This window comes from Podarcis vaucheri, assembly GCF_965113315.1.
Source record: "Podarcis vaucheri genome assembly, chromosome: 18".
Taxonomy (NCBI): Eukaryota; Metazoa; Chordata; class Lepidosauria; order Squamata; family Lacertidae; genus Podarcis; species Podarcis vaucheri.
In genome coordinates, this window is record NC_138756.1 from 12,478,829 (window position 1) to 12,492,841 (window position 14,013).

The following is a 14,013-nucleotide window of genomic DNA, read 5'->3' on the forward strand; positions in this document are numbered from 1 at the left end:
GTAGATAAATAGGGACCGCTTACCAGCGGGAAGGTAAACGGCGTTCCGTGTGCTGCGCTGGCTCGCCAGATGCAGCTTTGTCACGCTGGCCACGTGACCCGGAAGTGTCTCTGGACAGCGCTGGCCCCCGGCCAATAGATGTGAGATGGGCGCACAAACCCCAGAGTCTGTCAAGACTGGCCCGTTCGGGCAGGGGTACCTTTACCTTTACCTTTAAGGTAGTCTTTATGTGAGTATATTGTATTCACTTATGGGGTATCAGAGTTTTTAGGGGGTTAACCCGGCTGGGATAGCAGGCTTGTGGGTTGTTGTTTTTCCCCAAAAAAATTTATTGGTTTTCACAATATTATAAACAAACAAACACATAGGATAAACATAAATCATAGCCTTATTGAAAATTACACTTATTAACTTTGTTAAGTGACTTCCCTGCTTCTCCTTGGTTGAATTTCATTGTATATCCTTTTAACGGTTTCCCAAGTCACAATTCTTATAAAATTTAACTTAAACAATAACATCCTTAAATCTTCACTTTACTAAATTAAACATATTAATTCAACACTTAACATAAATAAAATCCTAAGCCAATTAGGTATCTGCAAGCTGTTTTCAGTTAGTTTAACTTAACATATTTAACTAAATAATCATTAAATTTATTCCACTCTTCCTGATACTCCTTCTCCTCCTGGTCGCAGACTCTTCTGGTTAGGTCGGCTAGCTCTGAAAAATCCATCATCTTCATCTGCCATTCTTCTATCGTTGGTAATTCTTGGGTTTTCCACTTTTTAGCTAACAAAATACGAGCAGCAGTTGTGGCTTGTGGGTTTTTGAATGACTGATGTAGATTTTTTCAATTTCGTTGATGGGACAATGACAAGAAAGATTATTGTATCGTATAGGAAATAAAGCCATTCCTTCTTTCAGCTCGGTTACGGCTCACCCAAACTGGGATTTGCATCTCCTTCTTTCTATCGCATCGACCCCAACGAGATCCTTCAGTTCAGGGGTTTAGTCTCGCTATTCCTGCATTTCCGCTGGAATTGGGTGGGACTCATCGCTTCGGAGGATGACAGCGGCGAAATTTTCATCCAGACTTTGGCACCGCTCCTCGCCCAGAACGACATCTGCGTGGCATTCACGGAAAAGGCTGTGCCAGAGACCCATGTCTTTTTGCAGCATTTGAAACAATGGGCGAAACAATTTTCGAAGGTTTACAAGAGTGAGGCTCAGACAGTGGTTTTCTTTGTAGACGCCAATTCCATCAGATATTTAATGGCGCCTATCACCCAACTGATGAAAAACAAGGGGACCTCAGTTGGGAAGGTTTGGATCCTGACATCCCGGTGGGATTTTGCTGCTGCGAGATCTGCCAGAACGTTTAAGTATCTGAAACATTTCCATGGGTCCATTTTCTTCAAAATCCGCACGAGAAAAGTGCCTGGGTTCGACAAATTTCTCTCTGCTTTAGATCCATACCGGTCTCCAGAAGACGTCTTTCTCCGTGGCTGGTGGGAAGTGGCATTTGACTGTAAATTTCTGAAACCGGACCAGAACGTTTCAAAGAACCAGCGGAACTGCACAGGCCAGGAAAAACCAGAGGATCTCCCAACCTTTGTGTTTTCGACGGAGATGACCGGCTACAGTTACAGCATCTACAACGCTGTCTATTCTACGGCCCACGCGTTACATGACGCCATGTATTCAACTGGACCCAAACTTGCAATGGTGCCAGACGGCAAGAGACTTCTGAATCTCCAGCCTTGGCAGGTAACGTCTTTGCAGAACCAAGTTCCCCACTACAGCATGATCAACTCGCGTGCAACTGCGTATCCGCGTGGCGCCAGGAAACCATCAAATCATTGGGTTCGAACCTGGAAAAGGCAAGAGAGGGGAGTTGGCTCATGAGAGGACCCTCTCTGGAGTCCTGAGAAGATGTCAGCGAGGGTCAAGGAAGTTCCAAAGAGCCCAGAGGTGCCATGGGGCTTTTTCTGAAAGGCTGCTCAGTCTCCCCACCTAGACCACATCTCTGATCTCCACTTGAATCCGACCCACAGCAATCTTTTCTCTTTAAGAAAACAGAGGGCAGGTCCAAAGTCAACTCATCACAATGGTTGTCTCACAATTTGTTGTTTAGTCGTTTAGTCGTGTCCGACTCTTCGTGACCCCCTGGACAAGAGCACGCCAGGCACTCCTGTCTTCCACTGCCTCCCACAGTTTGGTCAAACTCATGCTGGCAGCTTCGAGAACACTGTCCCACCATCTCGTCCTCCGTCGTCCCCTTCTCCTTGCGCCCTCCATCTTTCCCAACATCAGGGTCTTTTCCAGGGAGTCTTCTCTTCTCAGGAGGTGGCCAAAGTCTTGGAGCCTCAGCTTCAGGATCTGTCCTTCCAGTGAGCACTCAGGGCTGGTTTCCTTCAGAATGGAGAGGTTGGATCTTCTTGCAGTCCATGGGACTCTCCAGAGTCTCCTCCAGCACCAGAATTCAAAAGCATCAATTCTTTGGCCACCAGCCTTCTTTATGGTCCAGCTCTCACTTCCATACACCACTAATACATCGCCACAACTCTCCAGACCTGTTTCACAACCGCAACTTGCCAAACCTCTTTCATCCCATTTCTGATTAAATTTCCAAAAGTTCTACGTAAAAACTCCAATACCTATTTTAAACATTATCAACTTCCCACCACATTTTCCATGTTTTTCTTATCCCCACCCCCGCTTTGCCGAACCCTGTCTCCCCTATTTTTAAAAAACATAGTCGTAAGGCAATAATCTTTAATCGTTCTGTTGCTCATAGTTAAAAACCTGCTGGCGGATGCTTCATGCTGTAGTATTTCTTCAAGTAACCCGGGGGAAATGCTTCCATTGTTCCAAGAAAGAGGCAACCATCAAAACACCAACAATCTCATTTTATCTGTTAGCTTTGCTGGTTCGACATAGTCCATAACTTTGCTGATCTGTTCTTCTCTACTGGGAACTTTTTCCATTTCTGAGCATAAAGAATCCTAGCTCCTGTAGTTATATACATAAACAACCATTTTCTTTGCAATTTCTATCCCTGTAATCCTTAGAAGAACAGCTTCAGGAGTGTTTGTTGTTGCTGTTTTTTATATATTCGGTTCAAACATCTTTTTCATCTCATCACATATCATTTCCCCAAATACCCTTGCTTTTTTACAAGTCCCCCGCATATGGGGGGAAAAGAGAATCATCTCTTTGCACTTGCAGCAGTTATTAGAAACCTTCTTATACATTTTAGATAATTTATCAGGTGTTACAAATACTATCTCATCTCTTTAATTTCAGATTCTGGCCTCTTTGAGGAAGATTCGGTTTAACAACACGGCTGGGGATGAGATATATTTTACAGAACATGACAAGAGACCGGCAGCCTATGATATTCTGAACGGCGTCTTCTTCCCCAACGGATCGTGGGCCGAAGTGAAAGTTGGAGGTTTGGATCCTCGCGCAGCGCCAGGAGAGGACTTCAGTGTTAACCCAGATGCAATCGTGTGGGTTACTCAGGTGCAGGCAATCTGAATACTCCATATTCATGTCCAATTCTTAGGTTGGGGCAGACAGAAGACAACTTAGAAAAGAGCATGGCAACTTGCTATCGAACCCCTTGCTTGAAAAATTGCTGCCAAAGCCTTTGGCAATGTAACAGCATCCTTTGCCGAATCACACCAATGGCTTTATTTAGTTGAAAGTTTTTGACTAAATATTGTCTATGCACTAGATTCCATTCTCCGTAACGGAGCTAGCATTCATCCTTCTCTTCCGGTTTCTACTGGTAATACATTTTTAGCTCAAACTCTGGTTATTTCCTGCTTAGATTGTTGGAATCGCCTTTGGGTTGGTTCCCTACAAACTCATGTTAATCCTCTCATTTTCATACAAAAGGCTGCAATGGGGATCACTTCCTTGGTGTGTCAATTGTACCATGCTTCAATGTGACAGCCCTTCAGATATTTGAAGATGGCTATCGTATCTCCTCTCAGCCTCCTCTTTTCCAGACTAAACATTCTCAACTCCTTCAACCGTTCCTCATCAGGCATGGCTTCCAGACCCTTGACCATCCCTCCTCTGCGCACCTTCCAGCTTGTCCACATCCTTCTTAAATTGTGGTGTCCAGAACTGGACACAGTATTCCAGGTGTGGCCTGACCAGGGCAGAATAGAGCGGGACTATGACTTCACTTGATCTGGACACTCGACTTCTGTTGATGCAGCCCAGAATTGCAATAGCTGTTTTGGCTAGCTGGTTTTATGATAGGCATTGAAATGACTTCTGAATGATGCATGTTAAAATTATTAATTTGTATTGTGTTGTTCATATTTTAATACTCTGTTGGAAGCCGCCCAGAGTGGCTGGGGAAACCCAGCCAGATGAGCTGGGTATAAATAATAAATTCTATTCTATTGCTTAGTTCTGTACAGAGCTATGTGCATAGATGACACGATATAAATTATTATTATTATTAAGAGAGCTGGGTTTCTATTTTTGTGGTGCCGAATAACTTACCAACATGTTTCCCTCACCCCACAAGTTGTCCACTTGTTATCAGCAAGAAGGAAGTTCTTCGAAGTAGCAAGAGAGAAACGTTCACCTCGTGCAGAGAAAAACCCAGCAATGTTTTTTCTTTCTTTCCATTTTAGAAGACTCCATTCTCCAGGTGTGTAGAAAGTTGCCCTCCAGGACAGAGCAGAAAGGTTTTAGAGGGGAGGCCGGTTTGCTGCTACGAATGTGTCTCTTGCCCAGAAGGGACCTTCTCTAACCAGACAGGTCAGTCCAGCTTAGGCACCCAAATTAAAGTGCGGAAGTTGTTCAGACAAGAGTGGCTTGGAGAGATAGAGAAACCTGGGGTGAGGGGTACATTTAAAGAGAGAAGGTTTCCAGGAATGTTTGGGTGAATGACGCCATTTCATTGGGTCAATAACACAAAAAGAAACTTCGTCGCATGTGCCAAGTATCTCAGTTCTGTTTCTTTGTACCAGACGCAGTTCACTGCACCAAGTGCCCCGAAGATCAATACCCAAACAAGAACCAAGACCAGTGTATTTCCAAGAAGACCAACTTCCTCTCTTACCAAGATGTTCTTGGGATGGTTTTAGCTTCTCTGGCTCTCCTGCTGTTCCTCACAACCTCCCTAGTGCTGGCGATCTTCATCCAGCAACGCGACACACCCATTGTCAAAGCCAACAACCGAGACCTCACCTACGTCCTCCTCGTCTCCCTCCAGCTCTGCTTCCTCTGCCCCTTCCTCTTCATCGGCCGTCCCAAGAAGACCATCTGCCTTCTCCGTCAAATGGCTTTCGGCACCGTCTTCTCTGTTGCCGTCTCTTCCGTACTGGCAAAAACCGTCACAGTTGTCCTGGCCTTCGTGGCCACCCAGCCGGGAAACGTGGCGAGGAAGGTTTTGCGGAGACAACCGGCCAACTCCATTGTGGTGGCCTGCCCGTTTATCCAAGCCGTTATCTGCGCCGTCTGGCTCGCAACCTCTCCGCCATTCCCAAACCTGGACTTCCATTCCACGCCAGGAGAGATCGTAGTCGAATGCAATGAAGGTTCGGCCGCCATGTTTTACACCGTCCTGAGTTTCCTGGGTTTCCTGGCTCTCGTCAGCTTCCTGGTGGCTTTCTTCGCTAGAAAGTTGCCCGATAGTTTCAACGAAGCCAAGTTCATCACCTTCAGCATGTTGGTCTTTTGCAGCGTTTGGGTTTCCTTCGTCCCAACCTACCTGAGCACCAAGGGCAAGTTCACGGTGGCCGTGGAGATCTTCTCCATCTTGGCCTCCGGCGCTGGGCTCCTGGGTTGCGTTTTCTTCCCCAAATGTTACATTATTCTCCTGAGGCCTCACCTCAACAGCAAAGATCATCTAGTTAGGAAAAGGTGTAAGATAATTTAACAGAATTCTTAAGTTAAATTATTCTGTACAGTAAACAAATAAATTCCATTCCGTATCTGGTTTTTTTCTGACTATTGTGCCGCTGTTTATTAGTGTTGTGGTTTTCTTGGAGTTGAGAGGAAGCCGATTGCTGCTATTTGAGTTAAAATAGGGGGACCATTTAATACTTACAGCTATATATTCTGTCTTTAAAAAAGATCTAGCCAAAAAAAGATAGCCACGTATTTCCATGCTTTGCTAAATGTTCCTTCTTCCTCTCTAATCATTCAGTTTGTTGGAAATAAAATTGAAGAGCCGGGAAAGGCCATTAAAAATATAAATAAATCAACTCTTTTGTGGTGTTTCAAAAGTGGGGAACTAGGAAAATAAAGCAGCAACAAGAGGGAAACTTTGGATGCTTTGAGAACAAAATGCGGGAAATCAGTTTCTGGAAACATTGTATTAAATTTGTTTTAATCTGTGGCTGATTTGGAAAAAATTGGAAAAATCAAAAATATATATATTGTTTGCTGATATCATATGCACACACTCACCCCCTCCCAACATTTCTCCCCTGAAAATAGGGACGTCCTATTCCATCTCCTCCTTGTTTCCTTGACATCTGATGGGAGGGCGTTCCACAGGACGGGCGCCAGCACCAAGAAGGCCCTCTGTAACCTTACTTCTCGCAGGGAGGGAACCGCCAGAAGGCCCTCGGGAGATGGACCCCGGCGTCCGGGGTGGACGATGGGGGTGGAGGCGCTCCTTCAGGTCTACTGGGCCATTTAGGGCTTTCAAGGTCAGCACCAACACTTTGAATTGTGCTCGGAAACGTCCTGGGAGCCAATGAAGGTCTTTCGGGACCGGTGTTATGTGGTCTCCATTCCCAGTCCCCAGTCTGGCTGCCACATTCTGGATTAGTTGCAGTTTCTGCGTCACCTTCAAAGGGAGCCCCAAGCAGAGCACAAGTTTACTTTACCACCTGCTAACAGGAACAAATTCCATTTGAATGGCCACGTTGTTCCCTGTTAGTCTTCCACCAGATTAAAAATGGGCTCACGCACCTCCATCTGCAACTCTGAAATAAGCATCTGGTGCTATCGATGCACATCTGGTGATGTTGCAACAGGCAGTAGATCTTGTTACAAAATACCGATTTGTTATCTAGAGTCCTGTTAAGAAATCCTTGGGTTTGCGGCAACGCGTCAGCATCTGAAGCATGACTTTATCAAGACTTTTCATAGAATTGGAAGGGACCTCAGGGGTCATCTAGTCTGACCCCTGAAATGCAGGAATCTGAGCTAAAGCATTCTTGACAGCTGACCATCCAACCTCTTCTTTAAGAACTCCAAGGAAGGAGAGTCCACAACCTCTCAAGGGAGCCCGATCCACTGCCGAACAGCTCTTACTCCCATAAAGTTCTTCCTGATGTTTAGTTGGAATCTCCTTTCTTGTGACTTGAAGCCATGGGTTTGAGTCCTGCCCTCCCTCTACCTCTGTTGCCCCGCTACCCCTTTCCTACCTCTGAGACCCCTCTACCCTCTTCATAGCTCTGTGGCCCCCTTACCCCCCTTCCTCCCTCTGAGACCCCTCTACCCTTTTCACAGCTCTGTGGCCCCTCTACCCCTATTCTGCCTCTGAGACTCCTCTACCCTTTTCATAGCTCTGTGGCCCCCTTACACCCTTCCTACCTCTGAGACGCCTCTACCCTTTTCATAGCTCTGTGGCCCCCTTACCCCCCTTCCTCCCTCTGAGACCCCTCTACCCTTTTCACAGCTCTGTGGCCCCTCTATCCCTTTTCATAGCTCTGAGACCCCTCTACCCTTTTCCTAGCTCTGTGGCCCCTCTACCCCTATTCTGCCCCTGACACCCCTCTACATTTTTCATAGCTCTGTGGTCCCATCTTCCCCCTATTCTACCCCTGAGACCCCACTACCCTTTTCATAGCTCCGTGGTCCCCTCTTCCCCCTATTCTGCCCCTGAGACTCCTCTATACTTTTCATGGCTCTGTGGTCCAATCTTCCCCCTATTCTGCCCCTGAGACCCCTCTACCCTTTTCACAGCTCTGTGGTCCCCTCTGCCCCCTATTCTGCCCCTGAGACCCCTCTACTCTTTTCACAGCTCTGTGGCCCCTCTTCCCCCTATTCTGCCCCTGAGACCCCTCTACATTTTTCATAGCTCTGTGGTCCCATCTTCCACCTATTCTACCCCTGAGACCCCTCTACCCTTTTCATAGCTCTGTGGTCCCCTCTTAACCCTATTCTACCCCTGAGACCCCTCTACCCTTTTCATAGCTCTGTGGTCCACTCTTCTCCATATTCTGCCTCTCAGACCCCTCTACCCTTTTCACAGCTCTGTGGTCCCCTCTGCCCCCTATTCTGCCTCTGACACCCCTCTACACTTTTCCTAGCTCTGTGGTCCCCTCTTCCCCCTATTCTGTCCCTAAGACCCCTCTACACTTTTCCTAGCTTTGTGGTCCCCCCTTCCCCCTATTCTGCCCCTGAGACCCCTCTACCCTTTTCCTAGCTCTGTAGTCCCCTCTGCCCCCAATTCTGCCCCTGAGACCCCTCTACATTTTTCACAGCTCTGTGGTCCCCTCTGCCCCCCTATTCGGCCACTAAGTGGCCATAGAGCTAGGAGAAGGGTAGAGGGGATTCAGGGGGGGGGGCAGACTGGCCATAGAGCTAGGAGACGCGTAGAGGGGCCTCCCGGGGGGGCAGACTGGCCATAGAGCTAGGATAAGGGTAGAGGGGCCTCGGGTGGGGCGGAGTGGCCATAGAGCTAGGAGAAGGGTAGAGGGGCCTCGGGGGGGGGGCAGAGTGGCCATAGAGCTAGGAGAAGGGTAGAGGGGCCTAGTGGGGGGCAGAGTAGCCATAGAGCTAGGAGAAGGGTAGAAGGGCCTCGGGGGGGGGGCGGAGTGGCCATAGAGCTAGGAGAAGGGTAGAGGGGCCTCGGGGGGGGGGCAGAGTGGCCATAGAGCTAGGAGACACGTAGAGGGGCCTAGGGGGGGGGGGCAGAGTAGCCATAGAGCTAGGAGAAGGGTAGAGGGGCCTCGTGGGGGGGGCAGAGTGGCCATAGAGCTAGGAGACGCGTAGAGGGGCCTCGTGGGGGGGGGCAGAGTGGCCATAGAGCTAGGAGAAGGGTAGAGGGGCCTGGGGGGCGCGGAGTGGCCATAGAGCTAGGAGAAGGGTAGAGGGGCCTCGAGGGGGGGGGCAGAGTGGCCATAGAGCTAGGAGACACGTAGAGGGGCCTGGGGGGGGGGCAGAGTGGCCATAGAGCTAGGTGTAGTGTAGAGGGGCCTCGGCGGGGGGGGCAGAGTGCCCATAGAGCTAGGAGAAGGGTAGAGGGGCCTCGGGGGGGGCAGAGTGGCCATAGAGCTAGGAGAAGGGTAGAGGGGCCTAGGGGGGGGGCAGAGTAGCCATAGAGCTAGGAGAAGGGTAGAGGGGCCTCGTGGGGGGGGGGCAGAGTGGCCATAGAGCTAGGAGACGCGTAGAGGGGCCTCGTGGGGGGGCAGAGTGGCCATAGAGCTAGGAGAAGGGTAGAGGGGCCTGGGGGGGGCGCGGAGTGGCCATAGAGCTAGGAGAAGGGTAGAGGGGCCTCGAGGGGGGGGCAGAGTGGCCATAGAGCTAGGAGACACGTAGAGGGGCCTGGGGGGGGCAGAGTGGCCATAGAGCTAGGAGAAGGGTAGAGGGGCCTCGGCGGGGGGGCGGAGTGGCCATAGAGCTAGGAGACACGTAGAGGGGCCTCGGGGGGGGGGCAGAGTGGCCATAGAGCTAGGAGAAGTTAGAGGGGCCTCGGGGGGGGCAGAGTGGCCATAGAGCTAGGAGAAGGGTAGAGGGGCCTAGGGGGGGCAGAGTAGCCATAGAGCTAGGAGAAGGGTAGAGGGGCCTCGGGGGGGGGCAGAGTAGCCATAGAGCTAGGAGAAGGGTAGAGGGGCCTCGGGGGGGGGCAGAGTGGCCATAGAGCTAGGAGACGCGTAGAGGGGCCTCGTGGGGGGGGCAGAGTGGCCATAGAGCTAGGAGAAGGGTAGAGGGGCCTGGGGGGGCGCGGAGTGGCCATAGAGCTAGGAGAAGGGTAGAGGGGCCTCGAGGGGGGGCAGAGTGGCCATAGAGCTAGGAGACACGTAGAGGGGCCTGGGGGGGCAGAGTAGCCATAGAGCTAGGAGACACGTAGAGGGGCCTCGGGGGGGGGGCAGAGTAGCCATAGAGCTAGGAGACACGTAGAGGGGCCTCGGGGGGGGGGCCAGAGTGGCCATAGAGCTAGGAGAAGGGTAGAGGGTTCTCGGGGGGGCAGAGTGGCCATAGAGCTAGGAGACACGTAGAGGGGCCTCGGGGGGGGCAGAGTGGCCATAGAGCTAGGAGAAGTTTGAGGGGCCTCGGGGGGGGCAGAGTGGCCATAGAGCTAGGAGAAGGGTAGAGGGGCCTAGGGGGGGGGCAGAGTAGCCATAGAGCTAGGAGAAGGGTAGAGGGGCCTCGGGGGGGGCAGAGTGGCCATAGAGCTAGGAGAAGGGTAGAGGGGCCTGGGGGGCGCGGAGTGGCCATAGAGCTAGGAGAAGGGTAGAGGGGCCTAGGGGGGGGCAGAGTAGCCATAGAGCTAGGAGAAGGGTAGAGGGGCCTCGGGGGGGGGGCAGAGTGGCCATAGAGCTAGGAGACGCGTAGAGGGGCCTCGTGGGGGGGGGCAGAGTGGCCATAGAGCTAGGAGACACGTAGAGGGGGGCCTGGGGGGGCAGAGTGGCCATAGAGCTAGGAGAAGGGTAGAGGGGCCTCGGCGGGGGGGCGGAGTGGCCATAGAGCTAGGAGACACGTAGAGGGGCCTCGGGGGGGGCAGAGTGGCCATAGAGCTAGGAGAAGGGTAGAGGGGCCTCGGTGGGGGGGGCGGAGTGGCCATAGAGCTAGGAGACACGTAGAGGGGCCTCGGGGGGGGGGCAGAGTGGCCATAGAGCTAGGAGAAGGGTAGAAGGGCCTCGTGGGGGGGGCAGAGTGGCCATAGAGCTAGGAGAAGGGTAGAGGGGCCTGGGGGGCGCGGAGTGGCCATAGAGCTAGGAGAAGGGTAGAGGGGCCTCGAGGGGGGGCAGAGTGGCCATAGAGCTAGGAGACACGTAGAGGGGCCTGGGGGGGCAGAGTAGCCATAGAGCTAGGAGAAGTGTAGAGGGGCCTAGGGGGGGCAGAGTAGCCATAGAGCTAGGAGACACGTAGAGGGGCCTGGGGGGGGGCAGAGTGGCCATAGAGCTAGGAGAAGGGTAGAGGGGCCTCGGCGGGGGGGCGGAGTGGCCATAGAGCTAGGAGACACGTAGAGGGGCCTCGGGGGGGGGGCAGAGTGGCCATAGAGCTAGGAGAAGGGTAGAGGGGCCTCGGGGGGGGCAGAGTGGCCATAGAGCTAGGAGAAGGGTAGAGGGGCCTAGTGGGGGGCAGAGTAGCCATAGAGCTAGGAGAAGGGTAGAAGGGCCTCGGGGGGGGGCTGAGTGGCCATAGAGCTAGGAGAAGTTAGAGGGGCCTCGGGGGGGGGCAGAGTAGCCATAGAGCTAGGAGAAGGGTAGAAGGGCCTCGGGGGGGGGCTGAGTGGCCATAGAGCTAGGAGAAGTTAGAGGGGCCTCGGGGGGGGCAGAGTGGCCATAGAGCTAGGAGAAGGGTAGAGGGGCCTAGGGGGGGGGGCAGAGTAGCCATAGAGCTAGGAGACGCGTAGAGGGGCCTCGGGGGGGGGGGCAGAGTAGCCATAGAGCTAGGAGAAGGGTAGAAGGGCCTCGGGGGGGGGCTGAGTGGCCATAGAGCTAGGAGACACGTAGAGGGGCCTTGGGGGGGGCAGAGTAGCCATAGAGCTAGGAGAAGTTAGAGGGGCCTCGGGGGGGGGGGCAGAGTGGCCATAGAGCTAGGAGAAGGGTAGAGGGGCCTCGGGGGGGGCAGAGTGGCCATAGAGCTAGGAGACGCGTAGAGGGGCCTCGGGGGGGGCAGAGTGGCCATAGAGCTAGGAGAAGGGTAGAAGGGCCTCGGGGGGGGGCTGAGAGGCCATAGAGCTAGGAGACGCGTAGAGGGGCCTCGGGGGGGGGGCAGAGTGGCCATAGAGCTAGGAGAAGGGTAGAAGGGCCTCGGGGGGGGGGCTGAGTGGCCATAGAGCTAGGAGAAGGGTAGAGGGGCCTCGGGGGGGGGCAGAGTGGCCATAGAGCTAGGTGAAGGGTAGAAGGGCCTCGGGGGGGGGGGGCAGAGTGGCCATAGAGCTAGGAGAAGGGTAGAGGGGCCTCGGGGGGGGGGGAAGAGTAGCCATAGAGCTAGGAGAAGGGTAGAGGGGCCTCGGGGGGGGGCAGAGTGGCCATAGAGCTAGGAGAAGGGTAGAAGGGCCTCGGGGGGGGGAGCTGAGTGGCCATAGAGCTAGGAGACGCGTAGAGGGGCCTCGGGGGGGGGGCGGAGTGGCCATAGAGCTAGGTGAAGGGTAGAAGGGCCTCGGGGGGGGGGCAGAGTGGCCATAGAGCTAGGAGTAGGGTAGAGGGGCTTCGGGAGGGGGCAGAGTGGCCATAGTGCTAGGAGAAGGGTAGAGGGGCCTCGGGGGGGGGCAGAGGAGCCACAGAGCTAGGAAAGGGGTAGAGGGGCCTCGGGGGCAGATTAGGGGGAAGGGGGAACCACAGAGCTATGAAAAGTAGAGGGGTCTTGGGGGCAGAATAGGGGTAGAGGGGCCTCAGAGCTATGAAAAGCGTAGAGGGGCCTGAGAGGTAGGAAAGGGTAGAAGAGCAATAGAGCTAGGAAAAGGGTACAGGGGTTTCAGAGGTGGGAAAGGGGCAGAAGGGCCACAGCGCTCTACCCCTTTCCTACCCCTGAGGCCCTTCTACCCTTTCCTACCTCTATCGTCTCTTACGGCCCTTTCCCTACCCAGAACCCATGACTGTAAACCTCTGATTGTGTCTGCGTGCGTGTGTCCCTCTTCCCTTTTCCTATCTCCCACTCCTTCCGTCTCCACCCCTCTTCCCGCTCCCTCCTCCCCTCTCTACTGCTCCTCTCTGTCCGGGCCGCTCTAGCCCTCACCCTCCTCTCTCTCCTTTCCTCCCTCCTTCCGGCTTCCCCCTCCTCCCTCCCATCCGGTCTTTTTCTGTTTTGGTCCGGTCCCTTTTCCCTTCCGGCCTCCTCCCTCTCCCCTGGCCGGAAAGGTTCCGCCTGCTTTCCTTTCCGCGCCTCCCCTTTGGACGTTTGGCGACGTGCTGCTGCTGCGTGGTGACGGGAGCGCGCGGCCTGGCTGCGGAGCGTGCGCGCGGCCGCGGGGCTGTGGGGAGGCGGAGGCGCGCCAACATGGCGGCGGGGGGCGGCGGCGGCGGCCGGGGGAGCAGCAGCAGCAGCGGCGGCGGGCCCAGGATGGGGGGCAGGATGGGGGGAGCGGCGCCCCCCGCCTCGGAGAAGCTCCCCGTCCACGTGAGTCCCTTGGGGGGAGGGGGCCACCCCCCCAAACACAGAGGAGTGGGGCCTTTAACACTCCCCAAGATGGGGTGGGGTCTCCCTCTTGGGGGTCCCCCCTTCCTGCAAGGGGGGCTGAATAGGCACAGAGACCCCCCCCCACCCCCCCCTTTGCCCTCCTGCAGCTCTGGCTAGGGAAAAGACAAGCCCCCCCCAAAAAAGGAAGGTTGCATCGTCAGGCATTGGCAGGGAAAGACCTGAGCACCAAAATGCCCCCCCCCCCAAATAAAAAAGGAAAGGAAAAAGGGAAGGTTTGCTGAGCTCTCCTCCTTTGCAAGAGGGGGGGGGGATAAGGATGAGTTTTTTGCACTCTCTTCTCCATGCAGGGAGAAGTTTGCAAATAGGTCTGGACAACCTTGGCTTCTCTTGTTTTTGTTTTAATCAATTTTGTGATTTTAGGTTGTGGGTTTACAGGTTTGGCTGCCCTGAGTGTCTTCTTATTATTATTCCTGGATGCCCCCCCCCATTGAGTATATTATTATTAATAGCTGCATGCCTTAGATGACCCCATCCAATTGAGTATACCATGATTATTATTGTTATTGCTATGATCAATAATAGCTGCATGCATTAGACCGTCCCCACTGCAGACTTCCTTGCCAAAGCCCCTATACTTTCTTCCCCAAACACCCCCGCCATATCCTTTGCGTTATTATATTGTTGTAAACACCTCAGCCGAATACTTCCCCCCTC

At 53.5% G+C, this 14,013-nt stretch overlaps 2 protein-coding genes across 2 annotated transcripts in view; both read left to right on the plus strand.

Moving 5' to 3' along the window:
* The first annotated feature begins 277 nt into the window (after positions 1-277).
* On the plus strand, positions 278-6,278 carry LOC309522822 (vomeronasal type-2 receptor 26-like). Its single transcript, XM_082206435.1, has 4 exons — positions 278-1,767; positions 3,307-3,525; positions 4,659-4,785; positions 4,998-6,278. Exons 1-4 carry the CDS (start codon positions 1,273-1,275, stop codon positions 5,906-5,908), a joined length of 1,752 nt encoding a protein of 583 aa, XP_082062561.1. The 5' UTR covers positions 278-1,272; the 3' UTR covers positions 5,909-6,278.
* Positions 6,279-13,137: 6,859 nt separating this feature from the next.
* Positions 13,138-14,013, plus strand: part of SIN3B (SIN3 transcription regulator family member B) — a 27,263-nt gene continuing 26,387 nt past the window's right edge. Inside the window, exon 1 of the mRNA XM_082206265.1 lies at positions 13,138-13,278. Within this exon, the coding sequence (XP_082062391.1) occupies positions 13,159-13,278 (120 nt within the window). The 5' untranslated portion in view covers positions 13,138-13,158. The remainder of the gene's footprint in view (positions 13,279-14,013) is intronic.

Excerpts from the sequence above, each read along its gene's own strand:
- LOC309522822 (XM_082206435.1), top strand. The coding sequence starts at position 1,273 with ATGGCGCCTATCACCCAACTGATGAAAAACAAGGGGACCTCAGTTGGG. Across the intron at positions 1,768-3,306 it reads TGAATCTCCAGCCTTGGCAG|ATTCTGGCCTCTTTGAGGAA; the intron begins GTAACGTCTTTG and ends CTTTAATTTCAG. Across the intron at positions 4,786-4,997 it reads GACCTTCTCTAACCAGACAG|ACGCAGTTCACTGCACCAAG; the intron begins GTCAGTCCAGCT and ends TCTTTGTACCAG.